Below are 26,179 nucleotides of genomic sequence, written 5' to 3' on the forward strand. Positions count from 1 at the left end.
AGGAGACTTTGTAAAGATCCAGTCCTAAGACTGTGATTTGAATCCATTCCACTTTCCGGTCTACTGGTCTGCCTCGGGGAGGAATAGCCATATTTTGGGCCATAGCTGCAGTTCTGCACAAAGGCCAGGAATTGAGTTCATTCACATTAATTTAAATTTCAAGCCTATTCATCTATACTGCAGGATATGAGAATCCCTATCTTAAAGACCATAAAATGTTATTTTCCTAATTAAGGCATGTTCTTTCTCTTAATTTGCTCCAAAAAAACCTGTGGCCTGCTGAGGATAATGTGGTTAAGCACACCCTCTTCTTTGATACATCCATTCACCTTCACTTGACTTAGAGTGCTCTTTTACATTTGAGTGAACAGGGTGCACTTTCTGTCATGGAAACATGAAGCCTGAGTCCATATCCTTTGGGTGAATGTAGTCAGTTGCCCACCCCACAGGATCTTATGCAGGCATCATGCCTTCACATAGTTACCAACACATGAAGTGAAGATCAGGATAAGCTCCCTGGCTCTCCCTCCCTGTAATATCTCCCATTGCCCGATCAGGAGTCTAAATTACAAAGTTCCTGACACGAGCATAGTAGGTTCCCTACTGCAGTCCTTTGCCCTCCAAAATGTGGAGGATGGCAGGACCAGCAACGGGGACCCAGCAGATGGAGTTGATCCAGTGAGCATGGCTTTGCTTTTCCCCTTCTTTACATTTGGCTACAGTTGTCACATCAGTTTTCTCTAACAGAGTTGTCCATATCTTAATTTAAAATTGGCAAGTTAGAATGGAAGTAATTCAGTTGGAAAAGATCAAATACCACATGCTGCTTTTGAATTCTCTTTTAGTTTTTCCTTCTGCAAATGCCAGATTTTATTTCCTTTCCTTAGAAACATGTGCAGTAAATAATGGTGGCTGTGATCGCACTTGTAAAGACACCTCAACAGGTGTTCATTGCAGCTGTCCTCTTGGATTTACCCTTCAGTTTGATGGGAAGACATGCAAAGGTAGAGTTTAGACCTTTTTTTTTTTGCAATGTTCATATAGAAATTGCTGCTTTTGCAGCATCCCAATGAAAACCTTGCCATTTGTAAATTATTAAGAAAACAAGCAAAAAAATTGAAATGGGAAGCTCAGCTGTAATTTGCATATGGTCTTTTAAATAGCCTCCACTTTCAAACAGTTAGAAATGGGTGTTTAGGGTGTTCATACAGGGAGACACACAGGTCTAAAATACATAGTAAACATAACCCAGGATTGGCAATTGGCTGGGGGATCTTCGGCATGTGCATCACATTTTCTGACTTTTCTTCTGTTCATGTAGAACCAAAATGGGTTGCAAGAAGAATGTGTAAGAATGAACTACCCATCTTCCATCATTTAATTTATGACACTATATTTATAAGGCAAACCAATATGTCACAAAACAACATGCAAGGTTTTTTTTAGTTCCCCTTAACCTCTTGTTTCTGCATGTGTCACTGGTTCTGTGGGCACCTCCTCTTGAGGGCAGATTAATCTGCTTCCTCCGTGCCCCAGGAGTCATAAAAACGATCCTGCCATACCTAATTCAGCAGAGCTGCCCAGTCGTGCCAGAGGCTGGTAGACCAGAACAGTGAATCACTGAGAATTGTCACAGGCAGCCTCCTTTATAGCTGTGTATTCTGGCCGCATAGGAACCTTTAATAAATTTATTTTATTACTTTATTGTGTTCATGCACACAGTGTATGAACTACAGGTTTAATCAGTGGGAATCTGACTTAAGCCTAGCGTGATAGTACTTTTAAAACTATTTTTAAACAACAACAATTTATGTTTATTACCCGCCCATCTGACTGGGTTGCCGCAGCCACTCTGGGCGGCTTCCAGCATATATAAAAGCATAATAAAACATTAAAGCTTCCCTATATGGGGCTGCCTTCAGATGTTTCCTAAATGTTATATAATTTAAATGTTAAAATGTTATATAATTACTTGAAACTAGAATCCTCGTGGCTTAGCAGGGTATTTTTTTTATAGAAAAGATAGAGAATCTAATGGTTGCTGTATAAGGAGATGGGAGGAGCACTCAGAAAATGGTTGAAATTTACGGTATTTACCTGTTTTAGAATCTGTCAAGAAAAGGAAATCAAACTTTGTATCCTTTGTTTCTTTATTTACAGATATTGATGAATGTCAGGCCAGTAACGGTGGATGTGATCACTTTTGCAGAAACACCATTGGTAGTTTTGATTGCAGCTGCAAAAAAGGCTATAAATTATTAACTGATGAAAAGTCTTGTCAAGGTATGTGCAGGGGCAAGCAATCAAAATATAAATATGTTTGGAACAGTTTGAGCATGTAGGTAGTAATGAGGTGCTAATGAATTCCAGAAATAATGTTCTGGAGTTGAATTTATTTCATGACTCAGCTTCTGTCAGCTTTAGTAGATGCATTAATCCATTTTTCTAGAGAACAATTTATGAAGCCATCATTGACAATGACTTCTGCAAAGCAGAACTGATTACCAAAAACCCAAAACTCAATCCACTGTTCTTTATCTTTTGGTTTTGTGTTTTTTTTAAGATCAGATGTAGCATGACAAATAGGAAATGTAGAATTTATGACAGTTCGAGTGAAAGTACCATTTGAATACAATTTGTTTTAGTATTAAGTCTCTCATCTTTCCACCTAATCTGTTTACCAACCAGTAGTTAGCTCATTATTTAATTAAAATTGTGCTACTATTCAAAATTGTGTTTGAAGTAGGCTATTTTTTTCTAAGAAAAATAATATGTTAACAGTTTAAAAACCTATACAAGTGCTAGTTGAATACAGTATTTTGTGCACCTACCTATTATTCATTTTTCTACCAATTACAGTGGTGCCCCGCAAGACGAATGCCTCGGAAGACAGAAAACCCGCAAGACGAAAGGGTTTTTCGGTTTTTGCGACGCTTCGCTAGACGATTTTCCCTATGGGCTTGCTTCGCAAGACGAAAGCCCATAGGGAAATCTCCGGGGACCTCTTTTAAATGCTGGCGGTGGGGAGCAAAGCCTTCCCCCCCCCTCCGGACTTCAGAAGAGGTCCAGGAAGGCCGGCGGGGGCGAAAGGCTTTGCTACCCACCGCCAGCATTTTAAAAGCGGTCCGGGATAGCAGGGAAGCGCTTCCCGCTATCCCGGACGGCTTTTGAAGGCAGGCGGGGGGGAGCAAAGACTTTTGCCCCCCGCCCGCCTTCGGAAGAGGTCCTGGACCTCTTCTGAAGGCCGGCGGGGGGCGAAAGTCTTTGCTCCCCCCTGCCTGACCTTCCCGGGAGAGCGGAAAAACGCACTGCGATTCTCCGCTCTCCCCGACGGCTTTTGAAGGCAGGCGGGGGGGAGCAAAGACTTTTGCCCCCCGCCAGCCTTCAGAAGAGGTCCAGGGCCTCTTCCGAAGGCGGGCGGGGGGCAAAAGTCTTTGTCCCCCCCTGCCTGCCTAACCGGGGGCTTTTAAATCGCCCCGGGACTGTCCGGGGCGATTTAAAAGCGCCCGGACGGCTTTTGAAGGCAGGCGGGGAGGAGCAAAGACTTTTGCCCCCCGCCAGCCTTCAGAAGAGGTCGGGGGACAGACTGTCCCCGGACGTGGTCTGAAGGCGGTTTCCATAGGAACGCATTAATTGATTTTTAATGCATTCCTATGGGAAACCGTGCTTCGCAAGACGAAAAACTCGCAAGACGAAAAGACTTGCGGAACGAATTAATTTCGTCTTGCGAGGCACCACTGTACTTATCTTTTAATCCCTGATCTCAACCTCCATCTGTGTGTTGTCTATGTACAATGTTCACCTTCTTGCCTATGTATGGCTGGGTTATTTCTAGAAAATGTAAAAGGTAAGGTAAAAAGGTAAAGGGTCCCTGGACGGTTAAGTCCAGTCGAATTGCACTATGGGGTGCAGCACTCATCTCTCTTCAGGCTGAGGGAGCTGGCATTTGTCCACAGACAGCTTTCTGAGTCTAGTGGCCAGCATGACTAAACCACTTCTGGCACAATGGGACACCATGAGGAGTGCCAGAGCGCATGGAAACACCGTTTACCATCCTGCCACAGTGGTACCTATTTATCTACTCACTCTAGTATGCTTTTTCGAACTGCTCGGTTGTCAGGAGCTGGGACAGAGCAACGGGAGCTCACCCCGTTGCACATATTTGAACTGCCGACCTTACGCTTGGCAAACCCAAGAGGCTCAGTGGTTTAGACCACAGCGCCACCCACGTTCTGTTATTTCTAGAACAATGATTTCAGTATTAAATGTCATATAGCAGTTGTATTAAGTACCAACAAGATGGTGTATTCAGGGTAAACCAAGGCATTCCACACAAAAATGTATGGATGAAGAAGAAGAAGAGTTTGGATTTGATATCCCGCCTTTCACTCCCCTTCAGGAGTCTCAAAGCGGCTAACATTCTCCTTTCCCTTCCTCCCCCACAACAAACGCTCTGTGAGGTGAGTGGGGCTGAGAGACTTCACAGAAGTGTGACTGGCCCAAGGTCACCCAGCAGCTGCATGTGGAGGAGCGGAGACTCGAACCCGGTTCCCCAGATTACAAGACTCCCGCTCTTAACCACTACACCACACTGGCCGATTGCCTTATTAAAATGGGAAGAGCCACTTCTAGGGAGTGGTTGGGATTAGAGAACTGATAGAGGAGGGGGTGCTTACCCCCTCCCCTGCTGATTTTTCCAAATTCCAAATTTCCTTCAGAGCAGTGGCCTCCTTTTTAAATTCAAGAAAATATTTATTAAAATCTGTGTTGGAGGAAGGAGCTGTTTTAAGAGGCAATGTGGAGAGTGGAAACAGCAGGTGAGAAAAGGCACTCCCTTACAGCTATCTCAATCTCACCTCCCCACACCTGCCTCCAAACTGTCTTTCCCACCTTTTAAAGGACAAATCAGAATGATGTTACATGCATCTGTGTGTAATGTTTAGTTTGGCCCTTGCAATGCAAAAAATACTACTTTTTTATTTTCCTCTGAGCAACTGCACCTTCCTTCCTTGCTGTCCCCTCCCTGCTTGGAATATTAGGAAGGTTGGTTGGCTAGGGAAAGTTTCTAAAGAACCTCAAGTTCCAACACCTCTATTTTTAGAAAATACCTGCTGGCTATCGACTTACTATATTTTGCCTGCCCAGAGATACAAAGAACCACTTTATTATTCTGCAGTCAGTGGCATTTTAATCAGTAAGTAGACCAATGTTTTATACCGTTGTTAAGTCAGTAGGAAAAAGAAGTAGGAAAGTTAAGTATTGCTTGATAAATATTGCTTCCTCTTTGCCTGGTCTCGGCTACCTTATAACAAAATACTTTCAGTGGTCTAAAAAAGCATAATAATTCACTTGAACAGCAGTTCTACTCTTTGGTTTGCCACATTTGATATACTAACTGCCTCATGGTGTTTTAAAATCCAGTACTTTTTCAAAAAAAATCCAGTACTTTTCTTTTCATCCAGCTTTCCTAGTATATAAATGTCTCCTAATCATAAAGTGAAATAATGAAGCGTCCCTTTAAAAATTGCAGACATTGATGAATGTACATTTGAAAGAACATGTGACCATATATGCATCAATCATCCAGGCACTTTTGAGTGTACTTGCAACAAAGGATACACACTCTATGGCTTCACACATTGTGGAGGTGAGTGTATATATAAAGTTCTTGCTGGCATGATTATTGCTTGTGCTATCTTTAACAGCAATTGGAAATACGGGTTTTAAACCCAGTGCTGCAGATTTTTCAGATGTTTGCCTTTCTCCTTTTTGGTCAGTTTGAAACAGAAAACTACTAACTGTGTATTTATCATACTTTTGCTGAAGTAACTTTTCCTACTCACTTTTAATGGAAGGCAACTATGTCTATTAGAACAAACAGTTGCATTCCACACTTGGGTACTAAGAGAGAGGTTTTGCAGAATGGCTGCCTGCAAAACACCCATTGGTTTCAGCAGGTATTCTGCATGGTAGCTTCCTCCAAGGCTAGCCCTAATTCAAAAAGGTTTCAAAAAACAGATTATGTTTGTAATTTAGTTTTTTCTAACTGAAATACGTAGCCGTAGCTTTGACAAGCTAAGTAAGTCATTTACAGTCTCGTATGGTTTTAAAATGTTCCTGTGGGGAAAGCCTGTGCCTTCAAGTCATTTTATTTTGATTCCGACATAACATTAAACCAAACCGTGACACATTATTCCACCTCTGGCTCTTCTGCTGTGAGTTAAGTCATGGTTTGGCTTAGCATGTTGTTCAAACCTAGACTTCTGGTTTGTTTTGTTCCAGACAAAGCACCCGCTCTAAACCAATAAGAAACATTGGTTGCGGCTTGTGGTTTATCTGGAGCAAGACAAATCATGAGTCTGGGTTTTGACATTTGTTATTTTGTAATATTTTAGTTCTGTATGCATTTTATTTAGTAATGTATTTTGTTGTTTATCTTGTGCTATTCATCCTAGGTTCTTATGCCCTGGGCTCTTAGAAGAAAGGGTGATTAATAAAATAAGATATATGCATATTTAGGTTCCCCAGGTTTCAGAACTAGGCTCACTTATTTGGCCCAAAATTCTATTGACTTTCACAAGCTTACAATTAAGTGTGTGTGTGTGTGTGTGTGTGTGTGTGAGAGAGAGAGAGAGAGAGAGAGAGAGATCTTGCCACACTTTCTATATATACCATAGTCCAGCAGTAGCCAACTTGTGCCCTCCAGATTTTGTTGGACTCCAACTCCCAGCCAACATATCCAAAGGGGTCAGGGATATGGGTGGAGCTAGAATCCAGCAACATCTGGCAGGTGCCACATTGGCTACCCCTAGCATAGTGAATGTATTATTGTACCCAGCAGTAGTTTTGAATGTGCTACTCTACGCTGAGCACAGTAGGAACTGCACTAATTTTTTGGTTAAATGTCTCTCTCCCTCCACCCCATTCTGCTATAGATGTCAATGAGTGTAGCATCAACAATGGTGGCTGCCAACATACCTGCATAAACACACTGGGGGATTATGAATGCCACTGTGATGCTGGCCACAAATTACACTGGAACAAAAAGGACTGTGTTGGTAAGATTCAAGAGCCCCCAATGGTTTTTGCAACTTTGGTTTCCTGCGCATTTGAAGCAATTTTGATAGCAATGATCCGTTGAGCACAGCAGTGTGGATCCGCATTATCACGGCCGAAGACAGACAGTACTTTTTAAGAGCTGGAAGTGATCTGAAAGAGAGTGCACTTCTCTTATCATACATCCATGTTTCTTTTATCTCACCATTGCATCTGGTGAACCAGGTTTCTGAAGCAGTCAAATATCTTTAGAATCTGCTTACCATGAGGTGAAAGTGTGATACTAAGAGCAGTGATCCATCTTTCAAATTGCAGGCAGTTCTCTGAAAAATCTATTGTATGTCTTCAGCCTGCAGTACTATTTTGTTTCTAACTGGCCATCATGGCTGTCTGTCAAAGCTGGCTTAAAAACAAAACAAAACAGGAGATACTTTCAGGTCTTTGATGCTTTCTTTCCTGTGCTTTTAATCTGGGCTGTTTTTTCCTTTTGTGGTTGCCTGCATTAAAAAAAAACCCAATTTCAGTATTTTATAGAAAAGAGGAAATGTATATATACTGTTTGTGCCTTCCTCCTTCAGCAATATTGATTTTGTGCCATGCATAACTTCACATTTGCATTTTAGAACCATATCTGTCATTAGTTTTCTTCTCCTGTGTGTATCTGTATTTTGCCCTATAGAAAGGTCCATGCCTGATGTCAGTTTACCCAAAATATCTCTGCACTGCATTAAGACTGATGGAAGCAATAGGTGTTTTTTAATCTGCCCCTCTGACATTCATCTGACCTCTGGTAAGTCATGCCGAACACAGTGATTATAATGTTGTTATTTCTAAGTAAAAGAATAGAACCCTTAGAAAAATTCTGGAAATATTCATTAAATCATGTGCCACTATCCATATGCACATTCTGTAGTAACTATCTCCTGCTACACGAATTTATACCAGATTTCCCTTGTGAAAATCACTTGGCAGACAAAATATTCAAAATAAATAAATATGCGTTCTAGACTTAGTGATGCGTCACTTGTGCCTTAGTACTGTAAGCTTGAGAGTCTATTCAGAAACTGGATTGAGCTTCCAGGAATATATTTCAGTAGTATTCTAGTATGTGTTTCTGTTTTATTGTATAGCTTTATGATCTGTCTCTTAGGCCTTGAAGATTCCTACAATATAAAATGTGGCAGCCCTTCTCCACTTAAGAAAAAAAAACAAAATGCCAGTGAGTCAACTGCTCTAGGTAAATTATCTGCTGTATATTTTTCCATGTTGGGCTTGGGCTGGTTTATATCTTTTAAGGGTTCTGCTTAATTAAAGAAATTGTGGTCAATTAATTTACTAATCTGCCTAAATTTATCTGAATAAAACAGTTATGCAGAAAACACTCCCTATATTGTAGCAGGTACCCTCATAGAAGAGGCATTTCCTTGTGAGGGAAAAAAAGAGGGGTGTTTTTTAAGATGGCACTGCCAACCTTGGATTCTTGCAAGTTCTTTTATTGGCAAATTTTTGGAAAAAAACAATCTGCTTCCCAGTTAATCGGGGGCACTTTTTAAAACTGACCCTAAGGTTTTTAATCCATTAACTGAATAAATGTTGCAACCCAAGTTTTGTGCTGCCGTTTTGTTAAAAAGGGCAACCAAACTAGAGTAGCCTTTTGTAGATTCTTGAAGACAGTGCATAGTTCAGTGGCAGAGCGGAAGATCTCAGCTTCATTCATAGGTATCTCTTGTAAAATCATCTCAGGTTAGCAGGGTATGGAGCAGTCTTTGGCAGTGACTTGTGCTCAGGACGCACAAGGCTGGTCTAGGTGGATTATTAGTGTGTCTCAGTGTAAGGCAGAGTTTACAAGTGGCACCTTTAACAAAACGTGTTTCCTACTCAGTCCTACAGGATTGTCATTGCTACCATTTTCTGTTCTCCATGCTCACTTAGCATCCCATGGCCATTAAGCACACTCAGTCCTTGTTAAGCTGTTTCCCCACCCCAACATAACCCATCGTTCTCCCCTAAAGTTTTTTTGTAGTTCTGCAAACTTTGGGATTTTCTCCAAGCCTGGTGATACATCCCTCATTTGTGTAGGCTTTGGATCCAAAAGCAACAGCATTCACACATGAAAATAAGAAGTGGAAGGGATGCTTTTAAATGCATTAGGGATGCTGCTATACAGTCTACCAGTTGCCAGGAATAGTATTCATATGGCATTAGTGGAACAGATGAATTACAAATTTTGTCTTTGTTTATTAAGTTTTAAAACATCCTTCATCTGAAGATTTCAGGGCAGTTTGCAGCATAAAAATACAAAATAAAAACACAAAATACATAATAAAAACAAAGAAAAAAGAAAGAAACCCCCCAAACACTTTTAAAAGGACATAGAATGTTAATCAGCCAAAGGCCTGGCACCTAACAGTGTATAATGAAGGCACCTGGCGAGTCTCCCTGGGAAGAGCATTCCACAAACTGCTTATTGCTTTGCTTTCACTTTATGTGAAAGCTCTTTCTCTTGGAGAGAGAAGCAGGTGGTCACTTTTTATTTTCAAAGTATTGATGATACAGTGTTTGAAAGCCACCTGAGTTACCTGCTTGGTTTTACGTCCTTGCATAGGAAAGTAACAATTTTAATGTTTCTTCCTGAAGATCTTTCTACCATCAGGACAAGTGTAACCTTTAAATTTAATGAAGGAAAATGTAACTTGAGAAAGAGTAAGATGTTTCAAGATGCCCTTCATCGTATAATACCAGGTATGGATGAATATGCGTGATTAAAGCGGGTTAATTTTGTAGATCAGTAAATGCCAGAGGCCCCCAATGGTGTGTGATGTGTAGTTGTAGTTACTTTTTGAAGGACCTTGGTAATGTTTGGTTATGATCATGCACTATAGATACATGATTAGTCAGAACAATATTCTGCTTCTCTGCAACCGCTCTGTCCAACGGTAGGGCCATAGGACAGGTCCAGGCCTCCTTTCACTTCTGCTGCTGTGTGGTGCTCCAGACCTCCTCACCTAATAACCCATTGTTAGGTGCCAGGTGGGATACGGCGCCAACACCCATCATGGAACGGAATGCATATATAGCCTAAGGTGATCAGAGTTTGAAAATAGCTGCAGAAGAATCCAATGAGAGGTGTTTAAGATAATTTTTCTATAGTTTGATAGTCTACAATAATTTCTGTAGCCAGTCATAGGCAAGGCTGCGTGAGGGATGGTACAGTGTTAATGTCAGTAACTAGGTTGGAGCAAGGCTGTCTTGACCAATATTGGTCAGGTGAAGAAGTGGACTTTTGAGTCCAAGACAAAAGAGAACGGGGGCCGTGGCAAGAGTGCAAAATAGACAGGAACCTTTGCAGTCAGAATGTGTTATTGTACATCAGGTGTGTAATGGGGAAGCCTTAAAGATTAGAAAGCATTACAGCTTAAAGAACCATGGTTGGAGAATTACCTATCAAGTTATGTTACAGGGCAATTAAGGGGGAAGGGGGACATAGGGACAGTCTAAATGGGATCTGTCCCAAAGGCTAGTGATTATGTATGTGCATCAGCAGGAAAAGTGTTGAATACATCTTGACTGACTTGATTTCTTGTTGATGCAAGGGTACACAGCTCAGCCCATGTTTGAGGTGCCACTGTAAATTTTTTCGGATTAGTTTGCTGACAAGTGACGCAGTAAATGTCTGGACTCCCAGACACTGTACCTAATCACAAGCCTAGGGCTACCTGGATATGTTTCCTTTCATTCTTAACACAAACGCAATATGTGAGCAAATGCTTAGAACTATAGCCATGTAAATCTGACTGAGGTTCTGGCAGTCCAACTTTGAACTTTTAATGGTGTAGAGCTTTGTCATAGCTGGTTTAAGCGTGTAAAAGGAACAATGGAACTAATTTTCAATAAACTAATTTGGGCAGCATTAAGACCTCAGCACTGGTTTTAGTCTAATAAAATAGAAAATGTGTCCAAATACCAGACTGTACCATACACCATCGAGTGCGTTAGCATCTGGAATGAATCATACAGCCCCATAACCATTTTCTCGGCAACATTTATCAAGCCTTAGAAGGGCCCTACAGCATAGATGGCTCTTGCTTCCTTTAATTTTCTTCACACAGAGAAACATAATTCAGTAATGGAGAAGAACTTCTACTATGTAAACCTGACGTGCAGTTCTGGCAAGAGAACTCTTGGAGACCTCAGCAGCTTGAAGGCAGCTAGAGAAATGTTTATATCTGCAGACTTTGAGCTTGAAACAAACCAAAAGGAGGTGACAGGTTGGTTGGAAAGGAACCCACAATACAATTGAAAGATTATGGGTTTGAGGGAGCTTTGTTGCAGTTTGTTCCTTGATTTCTCTCTCTTTCACTTTCACCTTCATGCAAAAAGAAAAAAAGTATCTCCTGTTTTAAAGCTTTAATATTCATTTCCCCTATGGTCAGAAAGCTACTATCACTAGATGTTCACCATTTAATTGCTGTCTGTTTTGGGCATATTGAAAAGTTTAACACAGAATAATGTATTGCCGTAGTTAATACAGTCTACCATTATTGCACTGACAACTCTTTTGAATCTAGTATTGTTGCACTTTAGTGCTTTCTGCTCTTGATCGCGACCACCTGTACCTTTCTAGAAACATGCAGTCTGAGCTGCGCACGTAAGAGGACTGAGAAAAGACTTCGTAAAGCAATTAGAACGTTGCGGAAGGTGATAAATAAAGAACAATTCCATATTCGCCTGTCTGGTGTGAATCATGATGTGGCCAGGAAATCTGCCAGGGTGCTGGAAACACAAGAAGTCTGTGGCCTGGGTCAAAGGCATGTGGGCAACAAATGTGGTGAGCATGGATGTGATCAGATGCATTGATCTAACGCGTATGTAATGGTGACAGAAAGCTAAGAAAGACCAGAGTCTGGTGATGCAGTGCAGTGGAATTCCACCAGAGTGGAGCGTCTCGCAAAGTGCTGAGCGGGAAACCTCACTTTGATTGGCTGTGGGTACAGCTAGCCCAAGTGGAGTGGAGACAGGAAAAAGAAACCATGATTTAGCTTTACGGGCATTAGCAGGAAGATGCCACCATCTTGGGCTCACACATTTCTACCTTCCTCTTTTTTCTTCTTCTTCCTGCACAGCTGAGAGGTGACCTTCAACAGTGTTTAACTTCACTTTCCATAAAACCTCATATGACCTTATGTATGGATCAGAAACTTTTCAAACTGCAAATTCTAGTAAGTTTCAGAGCAAGCCATCTTCAAACCACGAGTGCAACATGACAAGCGAGGGTTAGTGGAAAGTGAGAATAAGTTCTGCTAAGGTCCTCATTGTGCCCAATTGCAGGGAAGCTGGCAGGGGAAGTGTGTGAGCACAAGACTCAGGGTGACTCTTTCCTTTTCATTTCTGTAATGCTCAGGTGTGGCATCCAGTGGGCTGGCTGCATGAGGACTAATAAACCGTGTAAATAGGTTGTATTTGTATCCTTCTGAACTCCATAAATTTAGAAGGGCAAGTGTTTCCCACTTTTTACCCTCTCTAATATTCATAAACAAATCTCCCCTTCACACAGTAAGTTGTTAACTGTTGCAAGTATAGGCATGTGAAGCACACATTAGGCATTTGCACAGACTTTAAATGTTTAGTAAATCTGATGCTGTTATTATAGTTTTTATTATCTATATTATGATGCTGTTAGGATGGGGTTTTCAGTGTTTGCATTTAATGTTGTTTGATTTTAACTTCCATCATCAGCGCTGATTTTTAAAAAATTGCGTTACGGGGCACAAATGCGTCTTTCAGTCAGTCTTCGTTGTACTGTAAGCATATAAAGTGACACTTCACCAAAAGAACATTAATTTGCAATGTGGCTCAGTTTTTTTTTTCCTAAAAAGAAGAAAAAGTGACACAAAGAACTTTCTGTTTAGAATTTCCCCCCCCTGCTGTTTCTCTCCCCCCCCCCCCCCCCCGTGTATCTGATTCCCAACATCTTGCAACTTTCTTTCCTTTCAAATGAAAAGATCTTGAAAGAGGTGCTGGGGGAGAGGGGAATAAATTTTCCAAACCAGAGATAAATAGCTGGCTATTCTGCCAACCTGCTGCTTAAGGAATAATAGACTTAAGACCTAACTCCTAATGCGCATAATTTACCCATATGACCACAGCTTGTGAACCAATAAACACCAAAACAAAAAGATCCTAAAACAATACAGAGGGCTGCTTAGAAATAAGTTTCCATCGGGTTTTTGTGTTTTTCTTATAAAGTCAAGGCATGGCTCTTAGGGGAACAGTTAGTTGTGGATCACGACCTCTTTTATGAGGCTCACCTTTTTCCATCATGGAGACACTATAGAGTTTCTCCATGGCATCAAAATCTTAAAGGCTAAAAGTATTGAATAGAGTGAAAGAGCCTTTAAATGTCCTTATAACTACTATTCCTGGCGCCCTGGAGTTGCCTTTCTCCCCCTCTTTCTTTTGCATCAGAATAGCTTTCACTTTCTCAAAGAGTTGCAGTGATTAAGAATAGGATTTTAATGGTCACTGAAGACAAACAAAGACAGTGGTTATAGGAATGAATCCTGCTGAAGGCAAATGGTTCTTCAGCTCATTTGAAGGAAAACAAGCAGGTTGTGGGGAAATAAAAAGCAGGCAAAGAAAGCTTGCTGAATCCTTGATGTAGTGCCATTATTTCCAAGTCGTTGCTCTTTGTTGTGAAAACAGACTTTTTTTGTACTGTGTGGCACACCTTGTGCTTTATTCTGTGGGACTAAAACTTTGCAGCTTAATTTTTAAACTAATATTTGTACAGAAGAAATTAAGGCTGCCGAGACATTTTTATTTCAGTTTTTGCTCCATACAGAGTGATCAGTTGTGCTTCAGTAGCTTTAAAAATGTGCACACTGACACACCCACCCTTTGATTTTCAGGGAACTGGACACATCATAGAGGGTAACGTTTCACAAGCAAACACTGACCTTAAATATTTCTGAAAAGACTTAACTCATTTATAGTGTGGCCATTCTAATGAATGCTGCACAAAGGTCTCTTTTAATAGGATGGAGATGGAAAGGGTTATATTTTACAGCCATGGAAAGAAGTAGTAAGGACTATCTGACTGGGAACCAGTCCTCTGATAGGATACATAACTCTGCAAAGAATGGTCAGAAATATATAGTCCTTATTTTGAGGGGCGGGGAGGAGTGAGACAAGGAGATGGGTGGGGTACTAATAATATAAACAAACAAACAATTTTAGTTCTCTTTCCCAAACATACCAATGAAAGATTGTTTCTGCTGCTTCTGTTCAAACTATTAAATATGCAAAAGCCCAGGCAGTAGCTGTGGATAGTTAGTCAAAGAACTTTGAAATCCCACTGATTTTGGTGGGAGAGGATCACTCTACTTCCTTTCACTGAAGTGAAATTAAACAGGAAGTTGCCTTATACTTCAGTAGTCTAGTTAGCAAAGTATTCTATGCTGTAATTATTTAACTTGAAACATTTTCACTAACCTATGGTTCTGCCACAATCAGAGAGCAAAAAGACTTAAAGTCCATGTAAGCCAACCCCTCACAAAGTAGGACAGACCATTTGGGTTTCTGTAGATGGTTTTTAAAAACCCGAGAGCAGTCTTCTTGAAATAGAACAGATGATCAAGCCTTTACTTGAGGGTAAATTTTTCCATCCATAGGGAAAGCAGAAGCCTTCCCCTGTATGTGACCAGACAGAAAATTTACTTCCTGACCCTAAATATGACCATGAGGCACACAGCATGAAAAAAAATCCCAAAGTAAAAAATAATTGGACTCAATTCTCTGCCTCCTGGTATCCCCATTTCCACCCATCCCATAGAAGATGATCACGGATTCATTGTTGCTGACAGTTTTCTCTTCTCTTCTCAGCTAGCTGCAGTGTTGGAACATATTACGATGGGGAGCAAGAAAGCTGCATTCTATGTCCGAATGGAACTTACCAAGACAACGAAGGCCAAATAACTTGTGAACCTTGCCCAAACCCACAGAATCCCGGAAACCAAAAAACAGCTGGAGCTCACAGTATATCTGAATGTGGAGGTGAGGATATTGCACCTTACAGAGTCATGAACACTATTGCTTCTTCCTCCTTGGTATGATTTGAAAGCACCCATTAGTTCAGCCTTCTTTTCTCACATGCCATGTTTACATTGGTCTGGACAGTGTCTGCACTGCATGTGTGTGCAGGTTTGGAGTAGACAGCGATCAATATGGATATGGGTGTGGAGGTGTAGATACATTTCATTACTGTTCTCACCTTCCCAGTGTTGTCTGCACTGATGCATCTGGAGATAACATGGAATTTCTATAGAATGCAGCCTGAAGAGAGGTAAAGTTGCCAGCTTCCAGTACATCCTTGCCATGTGCTTCTTTGATCAGTTCGGTATCAGATTCTTGCACCAGTTTGGGGGAAAGTGGAAATAAAGGAAAACCAAGGAACAGTCTTAGGCGGAAGGAAGATGATCCATGCTGGCCATAGCACATTTTCCATTAATCTAAATTTGTCAACTATTTTACGATACTTCAGACACTATAATCTGTGCAACATTCTGTATCTGGAAAATGTAGTTTACTAAGAGGAATAAGACCTTTCACTTTTTCTCTCTTTTTTTGCCAGACATGTAGAACTGTGGGCAATGATAAAATATTCTCCTATACAGTTTATACATCTATGTCAACATTCTTTTAAAGTGTAGCTAACCAAGGATGCTATAGTAGCAGATTTCCTGCATTGGCAGAGATTACCTTTTGGTTTCCTCCCACATCTATGATTCTTAGTCATACCTTAACACATATGAGTCAGTTTGATTTTAAAAAATGTAGAGGAATATAAAATATAATAGAGGAAAGGGGATCCTGTAAGAGCTCTCGGCTCTCCTAAGATAATTACTGATTTTCTTACATTATTTGTACAATGGCAAGATTTGCATTACCAAATTCCCCTGAAGTTCTGCTTTTAGGAAATATCCAGGGAGCAGTCAGGAAGAAAAAATATAGTCAGAATTTAATTGTGGCTGCCAGTATGTATGCATGCCCAGACTCTGGAAAAGATCAAACTGTGTCTGATGTCAAAAGTTGGTTAATAAGAATCTGAATAATTAATAAGAAGAAGGAAGGCTTGTTTAAAATGTTTCTCTGTGGCATTCTAAATTTCTGTGATCCTGGGAGCTTACGGCAAGGAGATGCAGTCAGTCATGAAGTTTTCTACTCTAAAGTACAGTGGTACCTCAGGTTACATACGCTTCAGGTTACAGACTCTGCTAACCCAGAAATAGTACCTTGGGTTAAGAACTTTGCTTCAGGATGAGAACAGCAATCGTGCGGTGGCGGCGCAGCAGCAGCGGGAGGCCCCATTAGCTAAAGTGGTGCTTCAGGTTAAGAACAGTTTCAAGTTAAGAACAGACCTCCAGAGCAAATTAAGTTCTTAACCCGAGTTACCACTGTATAGTAGTCTCCATAAATTTTCTACAATATGTTGTTTTAGTATAATGTAGTTTGCCTCTTTATTGATAGAGCAAATGGATATTGGTAGCTGAGGTGGCACGTCTTAAACCTCTCATCACAGAACAAAAGAAGAAATCCATATCCATTAGATAGTTCACATTTTAACAGCTCTGTAACATGCATTGGCTATATTTACAACCTCAAAAGTGTTGGAGGAAAAAAATTGGGTTTTTGATGTCATGACCTACGGGTCAATATTTAAGCATGCAATTTTCTTTCTTCCTTGGTGCATTAAGCGCATACAGCTCCATGCTTCTTTATTCAGAAGCCAAGGCGGCACTCCCTATTAAACTCAGCTCATTAGCTGTAAACAAAATTCCTCATCCCTGATCATGACCAGTTAATGCCTTATTTGCTGCAAACTTAAATAACTTGAAATGATGCCAGGGCCAATTTAACCCCCCCTAACAAAAACAACCATTCATTGAAGTGATTTATCAGAGCTATAAACCAAAGCTAACAGCTTTAGTTTTACCAGCTCTTTAAAAGGACAGAACTTCACAGCTTAGCCAAACAGCTGCAGCAGTAATCCCATGTCTTGCAGAACAGTTCTAATCATTTGGCCTGCCATGGCAATCAGCTTGCTGCAAGTTTGGAAGACATATTGCTTGGAGATTTACATAAAGAAGCTGCAGAGGATGGATATGTGTATATAATCAGTTCCAGTAGGTTAGCTCTGTCTGGATAGTATATCGGTACCAAAGCAGTTTAGGAATGGAGGAGATAATACCAAAGGCTCAGTGATAGGGCCTGGACCTAATTTTTTCTACATGGCTTATTAGGCATTCCATGACTGTGTCTGAAAGGTATGTTGCATGGGATATGAAAGGTACATGAAGAGGTCCTATTCCTCATAGTAGCCTGTTGTGGTGCCTGGGTGCAGGTGGGGAGGAGAGTGGGGGCACTGGGCCCCATTTTGCCTGACAGAATTCCTCTGTATGTGGGTGCTGTACCCATGATAAAGTGAATGCATTTCTAATACTTTGATTAGTAATGCCAGTTTAGTTCAGAAGTGTGCTTTACAGACTCTAAAAGGAGGCTTTTCAACTATCATGAAAACCCTGCATTTTCTCTTTGCATTTGGACTTTCCATTTCTGGAAGGATAAATTCACAACGTAGTCAGTTAAGTGGTTGGATTTGGATTTTGCCTTAATGGAACATCATGCATTATTAGTACTTTCTAAAAAGAAATACAAGAATTATCTATGTATCTACAATGTAATAGAATGGCAACTGCTGATTTCTAGTTCCAGGATTAGGTAACTCTCAGAATTGGATGCATATCATTTTCTATCTTGCAATAGGACTTTCCACCAACTGAGGCTCCAGTATATTATAGGCTTGCCAAAAAATTCATGGCTTATAGCAGTGGTTTTCAACCAATGTGCTATGGCACCCTGGGGTGCCTTGAAAGGTCAGGGGTGCTACAACCAACACTGGCTTCTGTCCCTCCTTCCTTCCATCTCTCCTCTGATGCCCTCTTGCATTTCTGCATCCCAAAGGCTTGCACAACTGTTTGCTGCAACGGCCCTGGCTACAAGCTCCCTAGGTGAATGGTGCCTCTGGGGCTGACCAGGGGGTGCTTCCCAGGCCCCTGTAGGGCAGTAGGAGAAGGCACCTCTCTTGGGTGGGGCAGCTCAGAGACTGGGGTGGGGTGCAGCTGCAGCTGCCCAGAGGACTCCCAAGGAGAGGAGGCTGAGGGTGAGAGGCTGCCAGCTCTGCAGGCAAGAGGTGACATAACTGGGCTCCTGAGCCCCACAGGGTACCACAGAAAGAATGCAGTTGGTCAAGAGAGCCATGGAATCAAAAAGGTTGAAAACCTCTGGCTTACAGTAATGTATATTCTCTCCCTTCTCCCACAGGACAGTGCTCACCAGGTGAATACTCAGTTGATGGATTTAAGCCTTGTCTTGCATGTCCTTTGGGGACATATCAGCCTGAGCCAGGTCGAACATCTTGTTTTACCTGTGGTGGAGGTTTGATGACAAAACTTACCGGTGCAACAGTGTTTCAGAATTGTGAGACTAAAGGTAAGAACCATGGATGCACGAGGAACATAGGCAACCACACTTTTCATTTCTACCTTTTAAGGGTGAAAGCATTCCTTTCAACTGCAAATATGAAAGTTGGAGATCTAGTCTATTCATTTACTTAGAATACTGATCCTGTTTAATAGCCAGAAGAAGTGCTCATTCTCACAATAAAACTCACATTCACATCCAGTGTCAGGAACAACATGGTGTCGCCATGGTGGCAATAGCCGTGCCTTAGATAACCTCATTGGCTACAATGCTGCCACTGTGCAAAGCAGGTGACATTTCCTGCCGTGGACCTTGGTATCACCTTTAGGCCTCACTCTGATAAGTAGCAGAGCTGCTGATGAGCTCTGAGGCAAGGGAGTGGGGCTGAGCAGCTGGAAATCACTCAAAGCATGCTGGAGGCAAGTCCATTCATACACATGGCCCAAAGTGCTTGTTGGGCAGGGACTAATTGGCAAGAACATATTCAAGCAGGATAGACTAATCCTCAGGACTTTTTACTATATCAAAAGTGGGAAACCTGAAGCCGTCCAGATGTTGTTGGGACTCCAACTCCCAGCACCCCTAGCCAGCATGAACAATGGGAAGGAATTTGGGGAATTGTAGTCAAGGCCATAGGTTCTCCAACCCTGCCCTACCTCTATGGACTTAACTTTCTTAAAGGAATTGCATGCATACACCATGCATATACCTTCTTGTGTGGTGAATACAAATTTATTTTGCCAGATTCCACATGCACTGAAACTTCCTGCTAAGTGATGGATGCCCACAGATAGATGCCCACAGTGTGAACTCCTGAGTGAAATTAACATATACATTCTTCATCTGTGGCAGTGTGCATGTTGGATGTACACAATTTTTTCTGTGCAGAAAATTGGATGAACTGTCATTCAGTGGAATGGCTGCAGTTAATCATGTCACAGCTTACCAAAGTTATTGTAGCATGTTGCTTTTTCACCTTCTTCTACAGTGCAGTGCTCACCTGGTCATTTCTACAACACTACAACACATCGTTGTATCCGCTGCTCTGTTGGAACATACCAGCCTGAGTTTGGACAGAATTACTGCATTTCATGCCCTGGAAACACAACCACTGATTATGATGGATCAACAAATGTAACTCATTGCAAAGGTAAATCTTGATAATCTATGTTCTAGTCAGTCCAAAATGAAAGGACCTAGTACCAACTGCAGTGGGGATAGATGCTATTGGTCTTTCCTTAAGTGAGCAGAAGCCATATCCCCACCCAACAGCAATCACCCCTTGTTAGCCATATCCTGCTTTGGGACGTAGGCTTTCCTAACCTGACTTCATTGCTTTCTTTGGTGTCAGTCTGCAAGTAGCCCTTATCAGTGGACATAGGAAGGAGCTGTTGGTGTCCTCTCCACCAGCCTCTGCTTCAGTTGTGCCAAGTTCTAGGCCGTAAGGCAATTCTTCCGGGCCAGGCTTTCTAACCACTAAACCAGCCTTTCCAGAACTGATGCCCTCCAGATGTTTTGAACTACAACTTCTATTGTCCGTCATCATTGGCCATGCTGGCTGGGGCTGATAGGAGTTGTAGTCCAAAAATCTGAAATGACACTAGGTTGGAAAAGGCAGCTGTAAATGCCTCCCAGATAATACCAATTTCCTGCTTTTTCTGCCATTTATTTCCACAGACAAAGCTGTACTGTATATGGATTTTGCTCCTTTGTTTTTAGTCATCTTGAAGCAGCTACTCAATAAAAATGGTCTAAGGAATAAAAGATATGCATGATTCCTAGTAGCCAAAGTAATTGTATCAGTTGTGATTGCTGCTGGTGGCATTGCACAGGTGTGAATTTTACTTTCCCCTCTTCCCTGACTATGGGTAACATATTTCCTTTTTTCCAGACAGGCACTGTGGTGGTGAGCTTGGAGAGTATACTGGATACATTGAATCCCCAAACTATCCTGGAAATTATCCTGCAAACACAGAATGTACTTGGAGTATAAATCCTCCTCCTAAACGCCGCATCCTGATTGTGGTTCCGGAAATATTTTTGCCAATAGAAGATGAATGTGGAGACTACCTGGTGATGAGAAAAAGCTGTAAGTTAAACTAGGTTTCCGTGTCAGGTATATGAATGTATTTCTCCTGATGGATCTTTGCTACATTTTGTCTGCGCCAAAGCAAGTTCGTGAAAATCTAGCTCTAACAGCCTTTGTAACAATAAATTCCACCCATCATGGGTGAAACACACACACACACACACACACACCCCCCGATCAGACATATTTTAGATTTAGTGGGGAACTATAGTGATTTGTGGTGGGTGAAGGAAGTAGGGAATTCATCTTACTTTTTTACACAAACATGCTTGCCTTTCCTGGGGTGTACATCTGCCAGCTGGTTGAGTGGAGCCAGAGAGCAAATGATCTGCTGATGGCTGCAGTCACAAGACCACTAAGTCCTAAGATGAATGGGCTTTTGGCAGCAGCAAGCAGAGTCAACTATTGAAAATGACTGCTTTTGTAGAATAGTTCATGTGGGAAGAGAAATAAGAATCCCTGTGACCTACATGTGTGGGGTGAATAATGAAAGAATCGGGGCGTCTGAATTCAAAATGCAAGGCTAAATTCAGTCTCCAGCAGGAGTTCCAAGTAGCAGAGTTTAAACTCACCAAGTCAAGCAGCACAGTGAAGTGTTAGGAATGTAGGCTGTTAAACTTTTTGCAAATCCAGTTTAGTTTGCTTTGTGAAGTGGTTCCCTCTTTCTACCACTCTTAGCATTGAACAGACTATATATACACTGTTAAGTAAGTTTTAAATGCTTTTCTTACAAAACATTCGAAAGGTCAGATTCATGCATTTATCCAAGCAGCAGCAAGCAGTGGCGTAGCGTGGGTTGTCAGCACCCGGGGCAAGGCAAGTAATTTGTGCCCCCTAACCCGTGGATTTGCGCCCCCTAACCCTAACCCCCAGATGTTGCGCCCAGTGCGGCCGGGCCCCCCTGCACCCCCCACGCTACGCCACTGGCAGCAAGGAGAACACAGGCAGAATATTCTTGGATAAAAACATTCTGTTACAAGCTGTGGAAAGAAAGGGAACAGGAAAAGAAGGCTTCACTTCCTCCCTCTTTGGAGAAGGGGCATGACCTAGCTGAGTCTAGGAATCCAGCTCTATTGTAGTAACCCCTTAAGCACTCATGCATATTTGTGTTTGGCAGCAATTTCCCACTATTCAGCCTTTGCAAATCTAATGGCTCTCCATGCTCGTAGCAGCTTTCAATCCACCAGCTTCTTGCTGCCACTAGTTTTGTTGAGCTCAGGAGATCCTGAAATGTAGTGGCCTTACAGCACTGATATCATGCCTTTCCATTCAATAGGGATATTTTGGCTATGTACACATTAGCTCCCCCTCCCCCAGCAGCATTTCATGCTGCATTTGCACATTGCTATACACACCAGAGGGGGCATTACCTGTTTGGTTTCCTTATGCATGCAACTCCCCAACTCCTATTCATGAAGCTGTGATCTGTGCTTGTGCAACAGTTGTTTCAAATTTTCACACCTCAGCTAAACTGCAGAGTGAAAGTAGCTTCTGTTTTCAAACTGAATGCAAGCTGGTTTGAGGAGAAACTACAGGAGAGATGGATTGTGGCTAATGTCATGTGTGCACAGCTTCAGACACCTGCAACAGGAATGCACAGCCTTAGTATAACTTACTAAAAACAATGCCATTGTTTTTGGCATTAACTAAGTTTCATATACACATCCAAGAGCAGCTTTTCTGAATGTACTGTACTCAGCTAGTAATCTAAGCATTTAGGGAGGCGTAGAAGATTTTACTCCTGCTGAATTAAGTGAGTTTGGAAATAATATGATATTTTTACTGCTTCAGTCATGGCTTGCTACATGCTGGGCCTGTTCTTGTTGATGCAACACTTCATTTTCTTGTGCTGATGGCTTGGCACAGCTCCTAGGCAATAGATCTTTAAAAGCTAAAAATAGCATGTTTATGGAGCCAAATTGTATCTTTGGAGTGTAATCTTGACGTGTGCTTTGCCAATGACCTCAACAGAGCCAAAGGTTCTCTTTTTGGTGCATTGAAACAGGAATATTGATTGCAAACCTGAATTCTATTATACCACCTTTTCTATACTGTTTCTTCTAATACTACCTTTAATAATAAACACTTATATTTCGCTTTCAGTTGCCCAAGGTGTTCACATGCATTATTTAGTTGCAATCTTTACAAAAACCCTGCATTTTAATTATTTCATCCATACTGAAAATTATTATTATTCCTCTTGTATTGTAGAATGGGTGAGAACTGGGTTGAGAGAAAATAGCTTGGGAAAAGCCACATAGCACATTCAAAGCAGAGTCAATATTCCATCTAGAAGATTTGTTCAGTTTCTTAGCTTCTATGCAACCCACAAAGCAGGGCATTAAGCATGCGCTTGGGATCGGTTTTGCTACTGAACAAAAAAGGATTTAGTGTTCTCTTTTCCTTGTGCAATATTATTATTTCAAAAAAATTATATGCCACTTGTTTTTTAAAAAAGCCCCTCAAAGCAGATTACTACTACTACTACTACTACTACTATTATTATTATTATGTATTTTGTGTTTTTTATCTTGTATTTTTATGTTGTGAACTATGGATCTATGGTTGTGGGGTAGGATAAATAAAGCATAAAACAATAAAATCAAGAAAAAATCACAGTACTTTAAAACATACAAGAAGTGAAAATACTAAAAAAAATCACATCAAATTTAGAGAAGTAATGTGTTTGAAATGTACGTTTTATTTTTTATTTGTATTTTTTGTCAGATTGTCAGCAAAACCATAGACTTGTGATAGGACCTCAGTAGAATTAGAAAGCTGCTCAGTGCTCCAGTGTTGAGGCATGGTCCATCTTTCTTCATTGAGATATCCCACTCAATAGCTTTTTCTGTTGCAGCTTGTGATGGGGGTGTTGTTCCTGGGCTGGAGGTGGCAGTTCCCTGGAAACATTGTCCCACAATGCTTTTAAACCACCTGGAAGTAATGGGAGGGACATATTAGGGTATGACATGTAGCCATCAAGTAAATAATCTGCCCTTTACTAGGATGGATCCTAGCAATGGAGAAGCAGAAAGAAAACTTCAGGGCAATTAATGTTGGGGTGACGGTAGATAGTTGGCTGGGTTGGTGAGAAGAGAATAAAAGAAAAGTATTTTGTTGTTCAAAAGAAAAATCCTAAGGTAACAGGTGCTTGATACCTTTCTTTTGTCCATTTTGTTTTGAAGCTTCCTCCAATTCTGTGACCACATACGAAACCTGTCAAACCTACGAACGCCCTATAGCTTTCACTTCCAGGTCTAAGAAGCTCTGGGTCCAGTTCAAGTCCAATGAAGGAAATAGTGCCAAAGGATTCCAGGTCCCTTATGTAACATACGATGGTAAGGAAACCTTAAAAACTGCTGGAACTAAAGTGTGGGTGTTTCAATGTGTAAATTTGTGTTTTTACTTTCCATCTCAAAGTCTGGGAGTAGGGGATATCAACATTTTATATAGGTAGAATATTTTATATAAGTGAATTTTTATGTGTCAGGTAAGGACAGGCTTCCACACAAAATAACATGGGTATTATCCATGTCCCTTATGAGATTAAATGTGAAAATATTTTGGAGATGGTAAGGGGTGGGGGACAGATGTCTGTTGGGGGTATAACTCTCAAATTGTATCAGATTTTGTCTTTTATGTGCCAGTTCACATTTTTACACAAAATTGTATATTTGTGTATTTGAGATAAGTTAGGTTCTGAACACCTCCAAGTTTCTTTGCTGCAATGTAGGTTTTATTTTTTGATTTAGCAAAGCTGTAACTGGTTTATTGCTGTATCCCAAGAAGTGTCTTTTCTCATAATGGTACAAATGGCTTCACAGTTTCTACTTTGAAGTTGAATCTGGGACTAATCAGTGTTTCAGGCAGACACAGAGAAAATTGGAAGTTTCATCTTCCTTGTACGTCCGATCTCTTTGACACAATTATCCCAAGCTACCCTGGGGTAACAATCTGATGCGCTTATGGCATGATGAATTCCAAAGGCCTGCAAGTGCAGCACTTAAAGGCCTAAATCCTTTGGCTTTGCTGCCAGTCGGTGGCAACTTAACCACCCTCCTTAGCTGGAAACAGGATTTGTTCCACATTTTAAAAACCTGATTTCCATCCTGAAAACATACCAGTGGAAACAGGCTAATACATTTGATACCAAAATAGTAAATGCTGTTTGCTTATTATACAAAAAAGTGAAAGGGAAAAAAGCAGGAGAGTTGTAAGCAGATTTTAACATAAAGAGTAGATTTATTTAGCAAAGCTGTATTTGAAGTTTGCCACATAGCCAGCATTTATATATGTTTCCAAGGCTGCTTATGATTTCTGCCATGGACCAATTACCGTATATACTCGAATATAAGCCGACTTTTTCAGCATATTTTTAATGCTTAAAAAGCTTCCCTCGGCTTATACTCGAGTGAGGCAGGCGGTGGTGGAGGGATGAGCCCTTCTCGCCGCTCGTCCCTCCACTGCCGCTGACCTCTTGCAAGGGCAGGCACAGGAGCCGTGGCTGGGAGAGGCGCTGTGCTGCGTTGTGCCTCTCCCAGCCAGGCTCCTATGCCTGCTCTTGCGAGCAGCAGAGGTGGCGGTGGAGGAACGAGCAGCCCAAAGGATCTCTTTTGGGCTGCTCCTTCCTCCTCCTCCCCCCTTGCTGCTGTCTGCGGAGAAGGAGGAGCAAGCAGCCCGAAAGCAGCTCTTTTGGGCTGCTTGTTCTTCTTCCTCCACTGCCGCCACCACCAGGTTTGTGGTGTGGTGAACCGGCTTATACTCAAGTCAATAAGTTTTCCCAGTTTTTTGTGGTAAAATTTGGTGCCTCGGCTTACATTCGGGTTGGCTTATACTCAAGTATATAAAGTAATAGTAAGCAGGTATGGAACACTTTGTCTCTTTGTCTAAACAGTATAGTTTTTCTTGAAGGCTATTTAGAATAGGTATTAAATCCGCTAATCTAAAATTTGTAGTCTTGGTTATAGATGGGTACATGCAAACGCATGAGTACATTCTGTTTGGGAGCATTTTCAAACAAAGAATGGGAAATGCTAACAAAGTGACTTGCCAAAAGGAGTAGTAAGTATCCCTCCTGTTCAGCCTAGAGATACATGTATGTGCTGCTGATGTAACTCAAATGAATATTTTGCAAGTTGTGTGTGTGTGTGTCTCCAACAGAGGATTATCAGGAGCTAATAGAAGACATAGTCAGAGATGGTAGACTGTATGCATCAGAAAATCATCAAGAGATCCTTAAGGTAAACTTGCTCAGTTAATCTCCTGAAAGAAAACATCCATTCATGAGTGACTGCTGTTTGTGAAAATAAAGCTTTAATGCTTTGGTCACAATCTACTGTGGCAGAGAGGAAGCTAAACAGGAGGAGGATCAGCAGGCATATCTCCCAAACAAGAAGCAACATGCTGCTATCGCTCTGTTCCCCAAGAACCAAAACTAGTCTGAAGGGAGTGGTGGAGGCAATGTTGACTCAAGATGTGTTGATAACTGATGCAGTA

General features: G+C 41.4%; 1 protein-coding gene and 1 long non-coding RNA gene across 19 annotated transcripts in view; one reads left to right on the forward strand and one right to left on the reverse strand.

The window, feature by feature from the left end:
* SCUBE2 (signal peptide, CUB domain and EGF like domain containing 2) overlaps positions 1 to 26,179 on the forward strand; it is a 50,107-nt gene that overhangs the window by 23,226 nt on the left and 702 nt on the right. The window contains exons 8-22 of one of the 3 annotated variants that reach the window (XM_081918253.1): positions 888 to 1,004; positions 2,161 to 2,283; positions 5,531 to 5,647; positions 6,936 to 7,058; positions 7,736 to 7,846; positions 8,207 to 8,293; positions 9,694 to 9,798; positions 11,166 to 11,324; positions 11,681 to 11,884; positions 14,938 to 15,108; positions 18,436 to 18,603; positions 19,583 to 19,744; positions 20,486 to 20,683; positions 23,869 to 24,021; positions 25,844 to 25,923. In XM_081918253.1, the coding sequence (XP_081774379.1) occupies positions 888 to 1,004; positions 2,161 to 2,283; positions 5,531 to 5,647; positions 6,936 to 7,058; positions 7,736 to 7,846; positions 8,207 to 8,293; positions 9,694 to 9,798; positions 11,166 to 11,324; positions 11,681 to 11,884; positions 14,938 to 15,108; positions 18,436 to 18,603; positions 19,583 to 19,744; positions 20,486 to 20,683; positions 23,869 to 24,021; positions 25,844 to 25,923 (2,078 nt within the window). The remainder of the gene's footprint in view (positions 1 to 887; positions 1,005 to 2,160; positions 2,284 to 5,530; positions 5,648 to 6,935; positions 7,059 to 7,735; positions 7,847 to 8,206; positions 8,294 to 9,693; positions 9,799 to 11,165; positions 11,325 to 11,680; positions 11,885 to 14,937; positions 15,109 to 18,435; positions 18,604 to 19,582; positions 19,745 to 20,485; positions 20,684 to 23,868; positions 24,022 to 25,843; positions 25,924 to 26,179) is intronic. The other 2 variants (XM_081918254.1, XM_081918255.1) reach the window with 2 other exon arrangements.
* LOC309374066 overlaps positions 23,365 to 26,179 on the reverse strand; it is a 52,481-nt gene continuing 49,666 nt past the window's right edge. For all 16 annotated transcript variants that reach the window (XR_014170333.1, XR_014170334.1, XR_014170335.1 and 13 more), the window contains one exon: positions 23,365 to 23,617. This is a non-coding gene — a long non-coding RNA (uncharacterized lncRNA). The remainder of the gene's footprint in view (positions 23,618 to 26,179) is intronic.

This window comes from Podarcis melisellensis (genome assembly GCF_964234715.1).
Source record: "Podarcis melisellensis genome assembly, chromosome: 1".
NCBI lineage: Eukaryota > Metazoa > Chordata > Lepidosauria > Squamata > Lacertidae > Podarcis > Podarcis melisellensis.